This window comes from Petromyzon marinus, chromosome 33 (assembly GCF_048934315.1).
Source record: "Petromyzon marinus isolate PM22_M1 ecotype Great Lakes invasive population chromosome 33, UKy_Petmar_22M1.pri1.0, whole genome shotgun sequence".
In the NCBI taxonomy this organism is placed as follows: Eukaryota; Metazoa; Chordata; class Hyperoartia; order Petromyzontiformes; family Petromyzontidae; genus Petromyzon; species Petromyzon marinus.
Window position 1 is genome coordinate 4,635,280 of NC_133699.1, and position 15,036 is coordinate 4,650,315.

Below are 15,036 nucleotides of genomic sequence, written 5' to 3' on the forward strand. Positions count from 1 at the left end.
TTTCATCCAGCAGTTGATCCTTCATTGTTCGTGAGGCTTTGGCTTCTCGTTGGAAGACACTGGAATACCCCAGAGACAACCCATCTCACGTGCGAAGGTGGTGGTTACTCAAGGCTCTGCACAAATAGATTCAAGAATCCACTCACTGCAACTGCCACCTCCTGGCCATCTTGTCGGCCAATGTGGCAATGCCAGCGACACGGTGGCAATGCCAGCGACACGGTGGCAATGCCAGCGACACGGTGGCAATGCCAGCTCTTACCAGGCAGACTCCCATCTAAGCACCGAGCAGGCACAAACCAACTTAGCATTCAAAATATAATGAGGTGGAGCCTATAAAGGATTATTTAGGCATAGGCTGGTTTTCATTAAAAGCTATATCTCTATATATCCACCTTAATGTGGTTGTGTTTGTTTTAGACATGGCATACTTTTCCAAATACATTGTTACGCGGCTTTTTTATGGTTTTACGTAAAACATTCTAACTACAAATCCATTCTAATGATCCCTTTTAAACAGCAAACATTCCAGCACGTGTATTTATAGGCTTATTATGCATGTTGTCTGCAAGCTATGCAGATGGGAATATAAATTGAAAATACACTTCAATAATTCTTCGAACGGAATGCAGTGTCATTGCGAAGCATACGCCTGAAATACTAACATTCTTCATAACCATTGTCATCAACGGCAGCAGTTTCAACATTATCATCGACATCATCATCTTGATCATCTTCAGCAGCGTAATCACAAATTAATCATTGTTATCTTCAGCACCATCACGACCATCTTCATCAATAACAGCAGCGTCAGCATTATAGCAATCACATGTTATTGTGCAAAATATATTCACAAATCTCATATTCTAGACAGAAGATCAAATACTCCGCAGAAATGTAATTTAGTAAATATGCAGATGTTCATTTATCTTTCTATTCACTTGTTTCCTTTCTCACCACATTAAATATTTAAACAAGCACGCCTTTAGCACCATCATATTTTTTACCCCATGCTTGCTGAGCACAGACTTAGATGATTATTATGACTCTGGTAACCCATGAAAACCTCATGATTCGTTTTCAAGAGGGTCCTGCCAAGGTAGTTGCTGTAGTAGGTGGTGATGTTCCTATGTGCATCTACAATTGAGTAACTCGCAGGTAATGTTTCAGCATGGGGATATTTTTGGCCAAGACCAGTTACATTATGTGTGTGTGTGTTTAGCGATATGATGAAACAGTAAAGCCCGGAGTTACCCCACGCAGAACGGTAGGGGAGATCATACAAACTGCACATGGAAAGTTATCCCAGTCAGGAATCGAACCGAGGCCCTTCGTGGTGTCAGGCGCGAGTGTTAGCGCTGTTGCCACCCTGCCGCCCCAAGAGCCAATAAATAAGAATCGCAATCAGTGGCCGGGTGGCCCAGGGGTCAGACAGCACTGAGACAGCACCGCTGAGAACCTGGGTTCGAATCTGGGTCGCGGCAGCCTGGGGGGGTTCTCAAGTGCAGCGAGTTGATGGCGGCGAGACGCGTGGAGAGAGAGGGGAGGGAGGGGAGGGAGGGAGGTGCCTTCAGACGAACCGCACGTCGTCGATTACACACACAACACTGTACTGTGTCGTTAATCTTAATTAATATTTTAATTAGCCCCGCTCACTTGTGCGCGCGCGTGTGTGTGCGCGTGTGTGCGTGCGCGTGTGTGTGCGTGTGCACGTGTGTGTGTGTGTGTTACGAGCGCCTCTGTTTAATTCGCCATCATTTGAGGACGTGGGTCGAATTCGTTCTGCCGTTGACCGAAGGCGCCCGGAATGCGCGCCGCGACCTCGTCAAGATTTATTTTGCACGGAGATGCAAATCGACAAAAAAAACAGAAACTGTAAATACGTATTGGGGGAAGAAGGTGGGGTTTGGGAAGGGGGGGGTGGGAGAGGCCAACATTTTAACGTGATCGTATTTTTGTGCAATCATCGGTGAACTCACGCCACTTAGACAACCCAGCTGGACTTGCGTGCGGCCTGACACCTGGATACGTAGCCTCGCTCATCGTCTCTGACCCCCCCCCCCACCCCCACACTTGCACACCCCCCCCCGAAGCCACCTTCGTAATTGTTTCTTCTAAGTGGTATCTTGCTCGGCGCTGTTCTGCTGTGCAAGGTTACGTACAGGGCTTGCAAGCGTGGCCGCTGCATGAGGAGTGCGCGCGTGCAAAGAGCCACTGCCAAAAGATAAAGGGGCCCGATCGTTGAGCTGCTTTCTCCTCCAAATCGTCGTCGTCGTCATCATCAGCAGCAGGAGCCGTGGTCAATCCACCGCTGGCTTGAAGGCCTCCCCAAGAACGGAGCCGTCTCCCACAGTAACGGCGACGCAACGTTCGATCCACTTCAGCGCTTGCGCCAAGAGCCGCTCCGTATTTATTTGTTTTTCTTAAACACGGCAGGCGTGAAGGATTATAATTAAACGTGCCAATGAGAGCCTGCATACTAATGCCCCCCCCCCCTTTTTTTCCTGCCCGTATTGGCCAGCCCATTAAATATGGCCTAATGATTTTTTTTTCTTTTCCCGATGCGAAGCATTTAACTCGCGTCCCTGCTCTCTGTCGATAACCCTTCCGCGCTCCGGCCCGCTCCGTCGATTTGTCTCAGCACTTCGCCGCTTACTGCCACCCCCCCACCACCACCACCACCACTCCGTGCACACGAAATTGGCGAATGCGCTCGGCCAAACTTTTGGCGACCTTGGTGGGGGGTTCGTCCCCATTGATTCCCGGGGGTCGATGTTAACGTGTTCGGCTGCGATGAGTTGTTTGGCGGATGGGCGACGGTTGTTTGAAAAAAATATATATATAAAGCCGTGGAAAGTTCCTTCTTTGCGAATGACTTCCCCCTTGCAAAGCAAGCGAGGGCGAGAGGTGGGGCCTGGTTAGGGTTCAGAGGTCAAGAGCGCTGACTTAAGCTGCCAACCGCTGAGGGTCTGGGTTCGGATCCAGGCAACTTGTGTGGGGAGTTGAGTGTCGCCACCTCGTAACGAGTGGAGGGGTTTTTGTTGTTGTTGTTGTTGTTGGGTTCTCGGGTTTCCTACCACAAATAGTGAGGGAGCACCACAACAAAATTGAGTCTTGAGGCTCGCCAGTAAACAAAGGGGATCATTAATATTATCAAATGCAGTGCAGGTTTCCCTCGCTTTATGCGGTACTCGTAGATGCGTTCCAAAAATTAGGGCGCACAGTACACACAGTACACACATACAGTACACATACATAATACACACAGTACACACAGTACACACACAGCACACACAGTACACACACAGCACACACAGTACACACACACACACACGGTACACACACCGTACATATAGTACACAGTACACTACACACGGTATACACAGTACACATAGTACACACACAGTACACTACACACAGTACACACAGTAAACAGTACACGACACACAGTACACATAGTACACCCGCAGTACACAGTACACAAACGCAGTACACACGATACACGCACACAGTATACACAGTACACACGCAGTACACACAGTACACACACGCAGTACACAGTACACACGATACACGCACACAGTATACACAGTACACACGCAGTACACAGAGTACACACACGCAGTACACAGTACACACGATACACGCACACAACATACACAGTACACACACGGTATATAATGTTGTCCCACGTCCGACATCAATTAGCCACGTATCAATTCAAACCGCATAATATAGTGTAGCGAATTTCGGGTACACATGTAAACCGCATATACTGTACATCGCAAAATCGCACAAACCGAACCCGCCTACATCGAGGGAATCCCGCACAATGATCAAATATAATCGTTATCGGTCCCATTTATTTTTTTAAAGCACCGCCGGTGGTGGTTCAACCATACTTGACCACCCTGGTCACTGCGAGTCGCCGACGGCTGTGGTTGTCCAGGACCGGCTCAGACATCACTCGCTCAGCGATGTCCACCACGGGCCCCGCGTCGCTGGCCTGGTAAACCACCGTGCCCAACCATCGCCTTCTTCACCCTGACTTGTAACTTTCATCCTTAAGCGCGTGTCGATAGTGCACTGTTAATGCGCAGTTTGATTGCGGGGGCTGCTGTGTGTGTGTTGTCTTGGTGTGGTCTGGGACTGTTGTTGTTGTTTTGCTGCCTTGCCCAAGCTTCCCTGTAGAGTGGAAAAATCTGCAGGAATTGGTATACTTATGCATTTTGAAATTAGAGACGCTATTTATTTTGAGTGACTTGCTTGCCTTTCCTATACGTTTCACTGCTATAGTTTTTCGTATTTGTCTGTTGTAACTTTCTGACCCGTCCTCCGACTGGAAATCAGATGAGCGTCATAGCTCATCGGATTTCTCCAGCATACCTAAATAAATATTCTGAAGTCGGGCCGCACCTCGCCACGCCAATCAGGCACCGACACATCTCCCCCGAACCTCTCACACCGGCAATTCACAGCGGGACGCGCGAACGGCTGGGGAACTCTGGGAAAGCGATAATTAAACAATCGCACAATTGGCTAATCAATAATCGCAAGGGATGGCCCATCGGCAGCCTCTGGGCCTCTTCGAGCAACGTGCACCAGGTAACAAGTTGATATCAAAAGGTTTCATTCTCTGGATGTGCGCTGTGTGATTTAAACAAAAAAAAACTATTCTCGTTTCGAATCCGCATTGTGCATCTTGTTCCATACTTTCGACGAGCAACTGAAGTCTCGAGTTTTCAATCGACGTGACATCCTGGTTGTGCTGTCGCGTCGCGGGAGGAATTGGCGACGCAAACCCTTTGCGTTAGTTTTTCTAGGGATATCTCGATTTAGACGCTGGGGTTTATTGTACACTTCATGACTTTTAGTCACGTGCATTTTTTTTGCAAATATGTCGGTTAGGAACGCAACCCCCGATTTTAACATTACGTCCGTGCGACATTAGATTTCGCTTTAAGTAATTTCGGGTGAAGTAGCGTTTCCCAGGAACGCAACCCCTTCACGTGTGGCGGGGATATTTCCATATTAGATTCTGACTCCTTTTGTGCGTCCGTTCAGCGAACAGCCAGCACCTTCAATGAGCGTCGTTGGCGGCTGCATACATTACGGGAAAGAAGTTCAACATACGTACATGATACATAACGGCAGCTAGCACAATAGCTTCACTTAGTGGGCTGGCTCCTGTGCAGCTCGTACCACGCTCCGTCTATTGTTCCAATTTTCTATTAAACATTGGAAACATTTTTTTCTTATTTTTCTTTCAGGTTTTTTTTCTTCCGTTTCCATTTATTTACCTTCCCCGCACCCCTCCCCCCCCCCGTTTTTTTTCCCACGCGGAGAAAGGGTCAGAGGGCAACTTGTCTGAAAATCAAATTCATCGTTTTTGTCTGGGATGAACAGAACATTGGGAAATTACCCGTGCTCTCGGAGACGCGCGCGGGGAGGATTTGGCTCGTGAGGCCGCGAGTATTCGCGTTCAAGGTCCCGAAATCTCTCGAGGAAATTGCACGGCGGCTGCGCGACGCTTGAAATAATTTTTACTTTATATTTTTTCGCGTGCCAATTTTCGCGAGGCTTCATCATATTTATCCGCAATAGTTTAATGGCTCTGCGCTCGGTGTGTGCGTGCTGTAAATGGGGAGCGGTGGCACAGCTGGGTCACGCGATGCGCTATGCATGCCGGCGACCCGAGTTCGATTCCCTCTCACGGCCAACACCAGCAACGATTATCTGAACCGGTCCTGGGCCTCCCCTAGGCCGACTCAGCCTCAAACGGAGTACCTAGTGCGTTGTGTAAACATCGCCACTGGGGAGACAAAGGCGGCCAGGCTTGGTGCTGGACCACCCACCACCTCGTGTGCCGTGCCGGCCTCCATAGGTATTACTCGCAAACAGCACTTGCCCCAACAGTCAGTTCAGGCTCTATGGGAGATCGTTATCTTGGTTTGTATATGCACAAAAATAGGGGAGTACCCACTCTATACCCGGCCACACACGATCGGTCGATCGTCTGACCGTATTACTTTTGAATGGGTCGTGTACGCACGTACACATGCACACACGCACGCGCGCGCGCGAACCCTGGCATATATTCACAATTCTCCTTTTTTAATGGGTTCACGCGATCGATGGCGGCTCGTGTGTGTGTATGTGTGCGTATGGTGGGATAAAATGTTGGTAACCTCCGCCTTGCAAGACGTGTGGTGGGGTAAAACGTGGGTCCCCCCCCAGCCCACCCTCGTTTCAGGACGTCTTTGCACCGCGGAAGAGTCAACCAAATATGGTCATCTTCTGATGCTTCTCTCACGGAGGACTCATCCCCACCAGCGGTGGAGCGAGCAAGGCGCTGCAGGGCTGCGCCTTTTACCACCGCTGCCTATCGCAAGGGGCTTCGTAATTGCCTTTGCACAACGTGTGGGTTTCTGCTCCGACACGTGTACGTGCGCGTCGAATGTGCTAAGCTGCTGCATCGTGTTGCGTGCTCAACATTCGCGGTTGCACCTTGCACGCAGAGAGAGCCGCGATCCCCGCAGGGCATCGCAACAACAGCACACGCGGTAGAACGTCACGACCTGAGCGCGTGCGCCAACTGATCTGTGCGGCAGTGTTTTGGTTTATTTTTAGTTGAGCATGTTTTTTTTTTTAAATATGATTTAAAAAAAAATCTTTATCCAAATGGTCGTGATGCAGGATGTCAATTTGACATGTGAGATCATTTTTCATGCCTTGTGTTTTCTTTGCGTTTTGTCTGTGTTTGTGTGTGCACGCATATCTGTGGTGTGACAGAGTGGGGAGCGATGGCGCTGTTGTCAGCGTACTGCGCTGCGAACCTTCCGATCCGAGTTCGATTCACAAACAATAATGGAATTTTTTTAATCGATCCTGGTCCTCCTCTAGGTTTACTGAGCCTTAAATGAGTAACTGGTACGGTGTGTGAACATCACTGGTCCTGGATTAACACCACATGGCCAGGCGTGGTGTTGGCCACCCATCCCCTAGTGGGCCGTGCCAGCCTTAATAGGCGCTCGCTAACAACACCATTAGCACCAAAAGTCTGTTTACTCTTTCTCGTTCCGAGACGACTGCAAGTTGCAGGGTGAGGTCCTGTTCACCGCTGAATCGCGGAACGCGCAAGCGGTTAGCGTTACATTTTATTTAGAGAGGCGTAATGCCGCTGTTTTTAAAGACACGGTACTCAGCGCAGATAACTGTAGCGACACGACCGCGCTCTATGATAGGTGGTGTCCAACTGTGCCACTCGCCCTCCCGCGTGGCCTTATGGGAGGCTGAGTACGTCTTCAGGTCGGAAGATATTTTATTTTAGGTTTCCTTCCGATTCCGTTCCGATGACGTGTGTGTATGGGTGTGGTGGGAGAGAGGAGGGGGGGGTCTTTCTTTGTTGCTTGTGTTCGTGTATATGTGTGCAAGTGTGTGTGTGTGCACACGTATGTTCGCTCACACAGCGGTGGTGTAGCAGTCAGCGCGATGCACTACCAACCTGGCGCCCCAGGTTAGATTCATACTCACGGCCAACACCAGTGACGATTATCTGAACCGATCCTGGGCATCCCCTAGGTCGACTCAGTCTCAAATGAGTATCTGGTGCAATGTGTAAATATCGCCACTGGGGAGACAAAGGCGGCCGGACGTGGTGCTGGCCACCCACCCCCCTCGTGTGCCGTGTCGGGCCTTCATAGGTGCTTCTCGCTAACAGCACTTGCCCCAACAGTCCTTTAAGGCTATACTGGGGGATATTTGTCCTTGCGTGCACACGTGCGTGCGTCCGTCCACACGTGCTCCTGTGTGCTCACCACCCCCCTCCCCTCCCCCTCCGCTGCTAGCCTGGCCCTGCACCCGGACCGCAGCCTCGTGGCCACGGGCCAGGTGGGACGCGACCCGTACGTCTGCGTGTGGGACTCGTACAACGCGCAGTCCGTCTCCATCCTCAAGGACGTGCACACGCACGGAGTGGCGTGCCTCGCCTTCGACGTCACGGGACAGGTATCCATCCGCGCAACAACAAAACAAAAAAACATAGTTCCCAGAGCGGGATCGTCGGTGACGCGTCGATAGGTGTGTGACGTCGCGAAGGCGGTCGTGCCGCGTGTTGCTTGTATTGGCACCGGCACTTCCAGTGCGGTAGCAGCGGCGTCGTCGCTTCGTGCGTTTTAAATGTAAAATCGTTGGCACGCGCGGTGGTTCTTGGCGATGTTCCTTTCGTGCGAGGCTGCTGTCGCGAGGGCGCTGTGTTCTGGCGCACGTGGCCGCGTTGCCACGTGGGGCTTTGCCCAATTTGGTAATTCGCGAGTAATTTTTCCTTTTGCAATTTCAGTGAAAAATAATAATAATGCAGTTTTTGACCGTGTCACCAGCACGCTTCGGCCTGCTCGGTGGCGAGTTGTTAACTACCTTGCCTGGTATGTAAGAGGTCGTGGATTCGATCCCGACCCTGATGCCTGCAGTATACTTGGAGTTTGCGTGTACCCCCCGCGGGCCTCCGTTTTTTTCCCTCCATATTTAGAAACATGCGTTTAGAGTATTCGGCTGCTGTAAATGTCCACGTGATAAGCCACTTCGTTGAGCTATCATTTGTGGCCAGGTCGCTTCTGAAAAAGAGCTGTATAGCTCAGTGGGCCTTACCTGGTAAAATAAAAAAAATAGTTTATAGTACTTTTTCGAACAATGTTACGGGTTCTTTAACGGCCGCCGTAAAGCAGGTTGTATTTTTTTTTTAAATCGACGCACACCACAAGTATTAACCAGGGCGGCCTCTGGCCTGGAACCGGGAACTTCTGCAACAGCTGGGGAACGCTCTACGGCCGCCTCACCACCATGCACCTGCAGCTGCTACCGCTGCTGCGTTTAAACAAACCATTTTAATTGGAATGTTTCACGGCAATAATGATTTGCGCGAGCCAATTATTGTATGCGTGAATTAATGAATCTACTTCGGTTGAGTCGTAGGCGTATTGACAAAATAAAAGGGTTAGCGCAGTGATTATTTAGTTCTTTTGTTCTTTGCGCGTGTTTTTCCGCGAGCCTGTTCTGGTTTTTTTTACGTTAAACTTCATTCGGTGACGGTGGTTGCCACCAGAACAACACGGCTGGCTGAGGAAGGCCACATGGCCTACCGGATTAGCACGGTGGGCTGCGTACGGTGGGAAAGAAGTTCAACATATATACAATCCAGACCACCTCACCCACCCTCTCAAAGTGAGAGAAAAATAAACCGCAGATAAATCGACACGATATTCGTAAATAACCAGCCTCTTGGTGAACCTTTCTAGAGAGAAACGGTTCCGTAGTTTTTTTTTCTCGTTGGCCCCACCGCAGGCCACATCTGTGGAAACAAAAGAGCTTCACAGCTCATCGGATTCCTCCAGCACGAACAATAATTCCGATTCCGACACCTCGTCTTCGCGCGGTGCGGCGTTCCGATTAAAGTCGAGCGAGGCGTAAGAAAAAATAATCTGGCGACAACCGCGACGCGTTGCCCCCGCCGCCCCCCTTCCCCCCAATGGACGAGCGAGCGACAACGGCCGAAAGAATGCCAGCGGCCTCCCTAACGACCCCCCGCCCCCTCCCCGTCTCTCATCAGCTGCTCGTGTCCGTCGGCCTCGATGCCAAGAACTCCATCTGCGTGTGGGACTGGAAGCGCGGCAAGCCAATCGCCGCCGCGCCCGGGCACACGGAGAGGGTGCGTGAGCGGCATGCCCCGGCGGACGCTCCCCACTGTTCACGCGCAACACGACCGTAGTAGAGCGGTGAACACGGGGACGGGTTGGGGAATCGAACCCGGGCGTCGCTCCGGTTCGTAGCGCAGTGCGCTAACCGCTGCACCGCCGCTCTCCACGGTTCACGCGCACGCACGTGCATCGAGTGACGGATACAGGGACAGGTGGCCGTGAGCTGGAATCGAACCCGGGCGTCGCATCAGCTGGGAGCGCAGCGCGCTAACCGCTGTAGACGCTGCGGCAGCACCCGCTCACTCGTCTCGAGCGGTGTTAGACCAGAGGACGCCAAAAGCCTTTTGGCGTCCTCTGGTCTAACAGCTTTCTTTTGAGACGAGGCTCAAATGAAAGCTGTCTCTGGCGTGGACCAATCAGTTTCAAGGACAATGCCATATATTGTTAGAGTATGTTTTTTTGTTTGCATTCTGACCACAAGCATTAATGCAGACATGATTCCTTGTTAAAAGGTTTCAGTTTGGTGTTTTAACATCTTCACACCTGTTTTGTTGCCAAAAAAAAGGGGAAAAACCTATTATAACAATAATTTTGATTGAAAGCTTTCGTGACTGCAAGGATTCATCTTCTTTGGTTCTTTCGGTAAGGTCACGTAGAATGAGAATAAAATAATAAAATAACACAATAAAATTCTCACGACGTTTCGGCCACAACGCAAGCGGCCGTCTTCAGGTGAAAGGTACAGACCTGTCGGGACGACAGAGCTTCAATGAACGATGTTAAGATTCGTAGCGACTTTTAAGCTGGTTGGGAGAAGTGAGGCACCTTGACAAAGGGGTTTACATATCAAATAGCTGAGGGATTAGCTTGTGACTGGTCACAGCTTAAAAGTCGCTACGAATCTTAACAGCATTCATTGAAGCTCTGGGGATGTGTAGGCCTTTACTTTAACATCTATTTCTGTGACCAGTCACAAGCTAATCCCTTAGCTATTTCAATGCTAAATTATTAGTTGCCTCTGTGGATGTGTAGGTTTTGACTTTAACATAGCCATTTCCGTGACCAGTCACAAGCTAATCCCTCAGCTATTTGCACAAGCTAATCCCTTAGCTATTTCAATGCTAAATTTCTAGTTGCCTCTGTGGATGTATAGGTTTTGACTTTAACATAGCCATTCCTGTGACCAGTCACAAGCTAATCCCTCAGCTATTTGATATGTAAACCCCTTTGTCAAGGTGCCTCACTTCACTCAACCAGCTTAAAAGTCGCTACGAATCTTAACATCGTTCATTGAAGCTCTGTCGTCCCGACAGGTCTGTTCCTTTCACCTGAAGACGGCCGCTTGCGTTGTGGCCGAAACGTCGTGAGAATTTTATTTGTGTTATTTTATTATTTTATTCTCATTCTACGTGACCTTACCGAAAGAACCAAAGAAGATATAACAATAATATTATTAATTATAATTGCATTTTCTTACAATGCGGTGGGGAAGAGGGGGGGGGGCAAGATTGGGCTGAGTTGCTACGTAGTAATTGCTTTGGAATTTGTGTTGCCACGGATATCTTGCTGGGTGCATTCTTGCATGCGTGCGTGCGTATAAATGAAGCTGATGTTGATTTGTGTGCGGTAGGGACGGATTGGGCTGAATAGCCCTCACCGTTTTGAAAACCTCCATATTCACATGTGTGTGCGTGTGCATGTACCTACGCCCCGGCACGTTAACGCGCACACACACGTTATAATATTGGCAATCATAATTAGTCAATTAGAACTATACATAATCAAGCATCAACCACTACCGTGAAAACCTGACAGGACCTTCCCCTGTGTGAAGCATTACCGGTGCATTAATAATAATAAATTGAACTATTATATTCACTAGGTAGATCCCACTGAGCTATGAGCAATTTTTCAGAGGCGACTGAGCCACACGTGGCAGCTCATCAAAGTGGCTGATTATCGTCACCACACGTGCAGGATTTAGAGTAGCAGCCAAATAATCTAGACGCGTGATGTGTCTAAAGGTGGAGGAGGCCAAAGCCGGAGAAAACCGGAGAAAAATCCACGCGACCACCGCGGGGAGAGAGAGAGAACACGCGGACTCCAAGTGTACAACAGGCATCGTCAGGGTCTGGGATCAAAACCTATGACCTCCTGTGTACCAGGCGAGGGAGGTCACATCCCAAACTCGCCACCATGGTGTCCACAATGAGAACAATATCTTCTGTTGATACGAGGCAATAGCCCACTGAGTCTGTAAAAGCCTTTTGAATCCGATGAAGACCTGGGTCAATACAAGTGAATGCATACTAATTGCTCGAGTTACACCAATTATTAAAGCATTAAAAAGTGCCGCAAATTAAATATATTTCACTATATGCGGGGGAAATAAAGTACCAGATCAAACAGCAGCAAAACGCAAGAATAAAGATTCAATTAAAAATTGAACGGAGATTGAATCAAAGGGAAATTAGATTGAACGTGCAAATTAAAATTCTCAACAAAAAAAAAGACGACTAAAACGAAAGGCAGATTAAAAGCAAACGGCTGTGCGGATATCATAACACTCGAGCTTCTATGAAAAATGTATTCTTCGGCGTGGAAATCCGACAATTGTAATTCAACGGCACTTACCCGCTCACCCAGTTAACCCTTTCCCATTCCGATGGCGTCCGTGTGCATCGTCGGTTTCTCTTCCCATTCGGAAGCGTCGAGGCCATGCGGGAGGGAGCGTGTCGCAGTCCGGCTGCCGGCTATCGTAGAGTGCGGGATCGAGCATCCCTCCAAACCTCCAGATACAAGCCCTTATCGGCCTATGTCCAAAAAGTTTACATTTTTACAAAATATCACCGCCTCCCCTCCTCCTCCTCCTCCTCCCCTGCAATCCTCCCAACATCGGTGAAGTTGTGCCTGTGCTACTCTCCACAATAACATTTTCATAGGCCTAGGCTGAACCACTGATTTTGGGTGGTGTAGAATTATTGCCCCCCCCCCTCCCCACTAAAATAAAATTACTGGAGGGCTAAAGAAAATGCTTTTCAGATTTTTGTAGCAAAGAATTCGACTATTTATATGTATACATAAAGCTGTAGTTCTCTAGACGTTCTAGAACATTCTACAACATGATAAGAGGGGAGCGATGCTCTGAACTCTGCGGCCCGAGTTCGATTCCCGGCCACGGCTAACATCAGTGGGCGAACGATCGTCCGCCCACCGTTCCTGGACACCTCTCGTCGGTGACGTCGGGGTAAAACAACGACCACAAGCTGACAGGAGTGCTGGGGAGAGGCCCTAAGTCGAGCAGCGGATTGACAAAGAGCTGTGAAGCAAACCAATCACCTTACTCAGTCACTCGGTACGTAGCGGCATCGTTACGCGCAACATGTATACTTACCTGCATAGCCGTATTGTATCAGTCACGACTACAATAACCATTGTTCAGGGGTGAGGGGGCCACAGCCCACTGAGGGAGGGGGCTGGGGGGGGCAACGGTTGGACCCAGACCCTCTCGAGAGACAGGACGCTTGGGAGAGGAAGGATATAAAGGGCGGCAGCTCTCCCAGCGTGAGTCAGTCCGCACTCACCTCAAGACTCAAGACATCGAGAAAGTGCCCTGGGACTTCCGACCTCCGGCCCTTGTCAGTGCCAGGTCCGAACGGCCCAGTGGCGGTACCCGTTAAGCAGAGTATAGTATGATGGCACACTAAGTATGAGGACGTATCATCCTCTAGGCTATCGAGTGGGAGAGGCCGTCACCTCTCTGTGTTAGGGACGTTCTCTGAGGTTGGAGTAAATAAACAGTGTTGCCTACAAAGAAGTCTCTACCTCCTTTGCCAACACTACATATATACAAAGATCCCCCGTATAGCCTTAACAGACTGTTGGGGCAAGTGCTGTTAGCGAGTAGCACCTATGAAGGCCGGAACGGCACACGAAGGGGTAGTTAGCCTGCACCACAACCGTGCCGCCTTTGTCTCCCTAGTGGCGATGTTTTTAAGCACCACACCAGGGTACTAACTTTAGGCTGAGTCGACCTAGGGGAGGCCCAGGACCGCTTCAGATAATCGTCGCTGATGTTGGCCGTGAGCGGGAATCCAACTCAGGTCGCCAGGTTCGTAGCGCAGCGCGCTCGCCTCTACACTACCGCTCCCCACGGCGACAACCTCTAACCTCGACAAAAAACAACGCAACAACAAGATTATAAACACACACACGCACACACTCGCGCACTTAGCAGCCTGTTAAAGAGCGACGGTCACGTTTTAATTCAGGCACAAGCGCCAAAGGAGCAATTCCGCCGAGGCGTTTGGCCCCCGCCGCTTTAAGAAGAACCCCTTAAACGATCGCGTCGCCTGTCAAGGCCTCTCTGCGGAAACTCGCTTGGAAGTCGGATTAGATTTGGTATTTTTCCGGCGCAAATCTGATCACGATTTAAATTACGTTTCGCGAAAGAGTGTAAAGTAAAAAAGAAAATCGACGACGGACGCGTCAACGAAAGTGATGGGGAAAAGATGAAATCCGCGGTGCCATCGGCGTCTGTTGGGAGCAAGACGTGTCGCGGATTCTGCAGGAAGATAATGAAACTTCTCTTCCTCTGAAATGTAGCTACGGCTGATCGCCAGAACACGGGGGGTTTTTTAAGCTAATTATTGGGGGTGCGATGAAAGCGACAACTATCTGAGCGGTTCGATCTCAGACGATGTGGAGGGCGGTCGGGGGGAGCTGGGGGGAGGGCGGTGGGGGGGGGGGAGCTGGGGGAGGGCGTGGGGGGGAGCTGGGGGGAGGGCGGTGGGGGGGAGCTGGGGGTTGGCGGTGGGGGGGAGCTGGGGGGAGGGCGGTGGGGGGAGCTGGGGGTTGGCGGTGGGGGGGAGCTGGTACAAACCATCGCGCTCGTTGCTTTTTTCGTGTATCTTGTCAAAAATAATAGGCTTGCGTTTTGTTCAAAATATATATGTATGGCAAGGTGGTATGAGTGCGTGCGAACATGTGAAACTTGTTGCATTTTTTGCAGATTTTTGACATATCCTGGGACGCGTACCAGCCGCATCGGCTGGCCAGCTGTGGGGTCAAGCACATCAAGGTAACGGCATGAGAAATACATCCATCCACGCTCTCATTTATAACCAGGTCGCCTCTGAAAAAGTGCTTTAAAAGTCAGTGCGCTTTACCTGGTAAAAGATAAAAATAAATGTGAAAGCTTAAAATAGTTTCAAACAAAGGCCGATTTATGGTACGGTTGGTTTGGTTCCAATGTTCAAAGCCCCATGTCAACCGTATATTTTTTGTCAATGGTAATTGTGCCTTGGTAGCACATCTCACGAAGAGAGATGATGGCAGATGATCA

General features: G+C 49.9%; 1 protein-coding gene across 3 annotated transcripts in view; it reads left to right on the top strand.

The window, feature by feature from the left end:
- LOC116948337 (echinoderm microtubule-associated protein-like 6) overlaps positions 1 to 15,036 on the top strand; it is a 190,034-nt gene that overhangs the window by 59,576 nt on the left and 115,422 nt on the right. For all 3 annotated transcript variants that reach the window (XM_032964911.2, XM_032964913.2, XM_076071462.1), the window contains exons 2-4: positions 7,848 to 8,007; positions 9,605 to 9,703; positions 14,704 to 14,772. In XM_032964911.2, the coding sequence (XP_032820802.2) occupies positions 7,848 to 8,007; positions 9,605 to 9,703; positions 14,704 to 14,772 (328 nt within the window). The remainder of the gene's footprint in view (positions 1 to 7,847; positions 8,008 to 9,604; positions 9,704 to 14,703; positions 14,773 to 15,036) is intronic.